Genomic DNA, 6,000 nt, shown 5'->3' on the forward strand with positions numbered 1-6,000 from the left:
CTTTATAAATGATATTTCCGCATTTGAACCAATCTACGCATGGTTATGGAAGCAATTCTGAGCTCTGAAGGGAAGATAATTGTGGATATTTCAAAGCACATGGACTGCCATTCAGGCTGGAATCAGGCCATGATGGAGGATGAGCTTGGTGGTCCAGCATGTTCAGACACAAACACCCACTTTGCCCAGATTTGTAACTAACTTTGGATTTGTTCTAAGGGTGGCTTTACAAAGTTTACAAAAGTGTTCCACTGAACTTCTCTCTAATGTTTCGCTCATACAACAGAAGGAAATGTGTTGTTGGGTCTGCAGAACACCAGCCTTAATGGATGCCGCCTAAAGCATGAGGGTAAAGACAGAGACAGGGGGAAAGACTTCAGCTTTTCGCTAAAGCCCTGATTCAACTAAAGGACACAAAGAAATAAAAACGCCCACATTAAAAGCCAAACAAGATAATAATTGTGCATGTCTGGCTCTGAATCTAGAGGGCAAGGCTTGCGTCACCGGCACTCTGAGTTACCATGGTGAGTGATTTATTGATATATATCAAGAATGAATAGATCAAAGGCAGCGAGATGACAGGTGATCAATCAAATGTCAAATCAAAACTAGCAATCAAGTGGAAAGCTGATTTTTCAGTGGGTGGGTCTGGCAGGAGAAAAATGAACTTTCATATTACACTTCCGAGAAACAAAACCCCAGCATACTATTAAAAAAGCAATTAAGCAACCCAAAAGAAAAAAAAAATCCTTTAGAAGGTCTATTGTACTGATCCATTAACCTGTTCCTCCTTTTTTGCAGGGAGAGAGGGGGGCTGGTAAGGAAAGATTCAGATGGGATACCATACAAATCAATTTACAAAGTTTGCAACTCTCTCTGGGCAAAGAAAATCCAGAGCTGTTTCAATGTTCTCCTGGGTCTTTCTCCCCCCTTTTTAAGAGAGAAAGAGCGTTGAGTAGATTTCTAAGCATATTTAGAAAGCATATTCAAAGGTTCATTCCTTTCCTGGGGTGGTTTTTTCCACCTTGGCGGTCAAAGTTAAACTCTCATTGCTTGCCCCAAAGCCAGCCTGCAGCCCAGGGCTTGGGCATGCCTCACACTTCAGCGCCCCAAACCCCAGCGAGAGGAGTCGCTGTCCCTTGAGGCCAGAAGCCACTGGCACTGACCACGCGGAGGGATGCAGGGGCGGAAGGACGGTCTCCCTACCCCGCACCCCAAATCCTCAACCCAACTTTGGCCGGAGAGGCAAGAAACAGACTGGGAGAAAGTTAGGGGTGGGGTAGAGGGTGGAGGAAAAAAAGTTTAAGGAGGGAAGGCTTGGTGGGATAGCTTCCCCCCCACCCAACCGGAGCCTGCAAAGGGGAGGATTTGGGAGATGGAAGAAGGCGAGAGAGAGAGAGAGAGAGAGAGAGAGAGGATGGGGTTATTCGTGGGGCAGAGAGGGGCGCCCAGAGCGAACTCCCCCCGCGGCTCGGGGGGTGGCGTCCTGGGGCACCCGGGGGCTAGGAGGGCGGGCGAGGAGCTCGGCGCGCCGGGCAGCCCCGAAGCGGAGCCGGTTCTCTTACCTGCCGCCCGCTTGGGTGCCTGCTGTTTCCTCCTTGGCATCGCTCTACTTCGCTCCAGTCCCACTTCTGGCGCCCCAGCCCCGAGCCGCGCGCGGGGGCCCGCTGCTCTCTCGCCTCTCTGGGTCTCCTCCGCCTCCTGCCCGGTGGCTCCTAGGGCGTCACTCGGCCTCTGTCCCCCTGGCGATCCCCCCTGCAACTCCTCCACCACGGGCCAGAGACCCCCCTCTCTGGGTGGCGGACACGGGTGGCTTGTGCCGGCTGGTTTGAAGTAGAGGTTGGTTCTGCCTTGTTTGTTTGTTTGTTTTGGATTTTTTTTCCTCTCTCTCTCTCTCTCTTTTTGTTTTTGCTTTTTGGAAATTTTTGGTTTTTTGGTTTTTTTTTTTTTTTTTTTTTTTTTGGTGACTGTTGAGACACTTGATTTCTTTATTAAACATCCAAGACCGCGTTCGGATGGAAGGGACGAGGGGCGCACACACGCCACACGCACACGCGCGCGTAAAGATAAGGAAAAAAAAAAGGCAATCCTGGGAAGGTAGTGGTTTCTTCTTCTTTTTCTTCTTCTTCCTTCTCCTCTTTCCCTCCTCCTCCTCCTCCTCCTCCTCCTCCACCTCCTCCTCCACCTCCTCCTGCTCCTCTTCCTCCTCCTCCTCCTCCTCCTCCTCCTCGCCGGTCTCTATGGCGGATTCGCGCTGGGGGAGAGAGATCACTCACTGTAGGTTTGTGGCTGCTGTCAGATCCCCGTCTGTGAGTGATATGCGAGAGGACAGGAGCGGGTTTGGGAAAGACAGAAAATCTGGAATTCACTCACTCACACACACTCACACTCACACACACACACACACAGACACACACACAGACACACACTCACACACACGCACGCACTCGCTCTTCCTCTCACACACACTCACACCCCCCACATATGCGCGCACACACACACACACACGCACACTCACACACTCACACACACAAGACAGGGCGAGGCGATGCCAGCAAACATCGATCCCGCTGAACAAACTGAACATTAACAAACTCCTCCTCCTCCTCCTCTCCCCGCGACCTGATGACAGGGAGAAATTTACTCCCCAGCCGCAGAGCGCCAGGCAGAGGGAGTCTATTAAAGGGACAGTGTCCCGCCAGGGAGAGGGGCTGGGGGGCGGGGACCCGGCGCGCCCACCCCAGGCTCCTCGAGGCGCCCCCCTCGCTGGGGCGAGGACGTGCCCACTGGCTCAGGGACACCCCTGCGGGGGTGGGGGTGGGACGGGCACGGATGCGGGAGGAAAGGGGGCAGGGTGATGGCCAAACTCCGCAGCTGGAAAGGGAGCTCCGGGGGGCCAGGTGAGCCCACCGACAGTGCCATTAACAATACTTGTTAGGAAGGTGAGAACTTAGGTCTGCTTTGGGCGGGGAAGGGGGAGGGCACCTTGTCCATCGATGACCTCCATCCTCCAAGTCTCTTAATCTGACAGGGGAGATGTCCTCCCCACCCCCACCCCCACCCTAAGTTTAACGCCCCTGACCCTCCACCTTCCTTCTATTTGGTGGATGGTCAGAAAAAAACCCCTCCCAACTGCCTCCTTGATAGTTGAATCACATATTCTCTCTGTTTAAATAGTATTTATTCAACACCTACTAGGTGCCTATTCTGGAGACACAGCAGCCTTAGAGAAAGGGAAGCTCCTGGCCCTCTTCATGTTTCTATTCTAATGGGGGCACAGAAATGTCACTCTCAGATATCCAGTCTTTGCATAAATGTCACTTTCTCCCATAGGTCTACCTTACTTAAAATTTTCACACACACACACACTCCCTATCCCGTTTCTCTATTTTATCTTTTTCCACTGGGCTTATCAATATCATATATATTATAGTTTTCTATTTTGTTTATTGGCCTAGTTCCTAGAATATAAGCTCTGCTGGGAAGAGGGCTTTTGCCTCTTTTGTTTGCTGTTCTATCCCCAGCGATGGTAAGGGACAAGACATATAGTAGGTGCCCAATATAATATTTGTTGAATGAATGAAAAGTAAGCAAGCAAATAAACAAGATAATTTCCGAGTGATAAGCTCCACGAAGATGTTAAAATAGGGCCTGTGACAGCGTCTGAAAGAGGGGGTAGCCCTAGTCAATGCGGGAGACCCCACTGGAGCTGAGATCAATTGCAGCCAACATGTGATCGTTGAGCCAGTGTGGGCCCAGGTGCTGGGGACACGGTCAAACCGGGACCCTGCCCTCAGGGAACTCTCCTTCCAGTGGTAGAGACAGACAAAGGGGCAAGTGATGTGTGATGGGGCAGGAGGTGTACTTAGGAGGGGCAATTAACCTGGACATGGAAGCAGGGAGGATGGTTTCCAGGCAGAGCTTCCTGGGGAAGAGTCAAGTCTAAGCTGAGTCCTAAACACGGAGGAGTTGGGCAAGAGGGAAGCTCAGAGAGCCAAAGCCTTAGAATAAGAGGGCAGGCATGGCCTCATTCTTCCTAGTCAGGGCTCTGGCTGCCTGCACCCAAATCCCCTGAGGCCCTTGTGAAGATGCACATTCCTAGGCCTTACCCTAGAATAAAAGGATCTAACCCTAGCTCCATTGACATTTGGGGCCATAATTCTTTGTTGTGGAAGCTGTTCTGTGCAATCTAGAGTATTTGGCAGCATCCCTGGCCTCTGCCCGTCAGATGCCAGACCCTCCCACCCCACTTGCGTCAATCAAATTGTCTCCAGACATCGCCCCATGTCCCCTGGGGGCCAAATGGCCCCCTGGTTGAGGACCACTTCTCTAAACCTTCTAACTCAGAAACTTCTGGAACAGGGCTTAGGGAATCTGAGTTTTGAGCAAGCGAGTCTCCTGCTCACTCCAGTGTGAGAACTTCTGCTAAGAAAGCCTTCATTCTTTTGGAGCGAGACATATCCAACGTTGCTAACTATAAAGCAAACTCAAGCTCAAATATTTTATAACTTAGGGATTCATGGTGTGGCACTGTTACATGGTCATTGTGTTGGGGTTTCACCTATGTCTACTCCTCACTACCTGCCCCCCAGCCATGTACCCACCATGATGAAGTCCGGCCCAGTGTAATCGGGCCACCTCCCACTTACAACCGACCCCCCTACCACCTTTGCCCTCACTCGTGGGGAATGACCTAGGGTGACCCGTTCCACAGATATTTTTCTGAACAGTTCTTTTGGGAGCTATAGGAAACCTAACTTTCCCCATCCTCCTAGTCACATGTTATCGTCACATTTGCAAAGTGCTGTTTCATCTTTTTTGTTACTGTTTTATCACTTTTAACATCCCCACGCGGGAGGCATGTGCTCATTTATTCCTCTCATGTACGGGATACAAGTTATTAACTCATCGGCCCTCAATCACCCAACTGGCCTCCACCCATGACCAACCCCACCCAACCCCAGCCTAGTCCTGAGGCAACCGAGGCACGGAAGGCCCTGCTGCCGAGTTGACAATGTCAGCAAAAGGGTGTTAATTCTAATTAATTCTAATTTCCTCCCACACCTTTCCAGAGAGCTGTGCCAGGGACCACAGCTTCATCAGTAAAACCCTCAGTCCTGCTGCCTGGGGACCACAGCTATAGGAACAGGAGGTACAAAGCCTGGGACTGCAGTGAACACACCAGTGAGTCTCCCCTGGAGGAGCCCCGTGCCCACGGACTGGGTGTTTGCACTACATTCTATAATTTTTAAAAAAGATTTCATTTACTTATCTGAGGGAGAACAAAAGCAAGAGAGATCACAGAGGGAGAGGGAGAAGCAGACTCCCCGCTGAGCAGGGAGCCTGATGTGGGGCTCAATCCCAGGACCCTGAGATCATGATCTGACCCGAAAGCAGATGCTTAACCCACTGAGCCACCCAGGCACTCCTACATTCAATCATTTAACAAGCATCTAGTGTGTTAGTTAGGTGCCAGGCATTGCCCCAGGTACAGGAGCTGCTGGGATGCATTAAGATAGGATCCCTGCCTTCAAAAAGCTTCTGTGAAAATGACATCCCAAAGATTTGGAACTGGGAGAGAAGGAATTTGGGGGCTGGACCCAGCTTTGGAGAGGATCAGGAGGGAAATGGGCCAGACTAGCTGACTTTGGGCTACAGAATCTTTCCCTGCCTCTCTCTCTCTAGGATTCTTCTCTGAATTGTACTTACAGTCTCACATTAATTTGTATTTTTTCCCCCTACTGCTACTATTGTAGAGTATTTAGCTTGGTTATCAGCGAGGAAGATTTTGTCTACCCCAGTTGGATGCGTAACACAATGGTACCCAGATACTGTTCAGTGGCGTAGACATGACATTGAAAAACATGAATCGCATAGTGAAAAGGTTATTCCCTTTAAGTTCTCTTTCAATCTGAGAACGTCTCAGTTTGGTGCTAGTGCATCTTTCATGCCTAACAATTGCTAACTTTTCTTTCTCAACCAAGAAACCACAGATCTCAG

General features: G+C 50.4%; 1 protein-coding gene across 4 annotated transcripts in view; it reads right to left on the reverse strand.

Annotated features, from left to right (window-relative positions):
- The window catches only part of TSHZ2 (teashirt zinc finger homeobox 2), a 437,572-nt gene extending 435,385 nt beyond the window's left edge, over positions 1-2,187 (reverse strand). For all 4 annotated transcript variants that reach the window (XM_081832563.1, XM_081832561.1, XM_081832562.1 and 1 more), the window contains exon 1: positions 1,566-2,187. In XM_081832563.1, the coding sequence (XP_081688689.1) occupies positions 1,566-1,605 (40 nt within the window). In that variant the 5' untranslated portion in view covers positions 1,606-2,187. The remainder of the gene's footprint in view (positions 1-1,565) is intronic.
- Positions 2,188-6,000: the final 3,813 nt, after the last annotated feature.

The sequence above is a fragment of the Leptonychotes weddellii genome, chromosome 10 (genome assembly GCF_054177405.1).
Source record: "Leptonychotes weddellii isolate Sample4059 chromosome 10, ASM5417740v2, whole genome shotgun sequence".
Classification (NCBI taxonomy): Eukaryota; Metazoa; Chordata; class Mammalia; order Carnivora; family Phocidae; genus Leptonychotes; species Leptonychotes weddellii.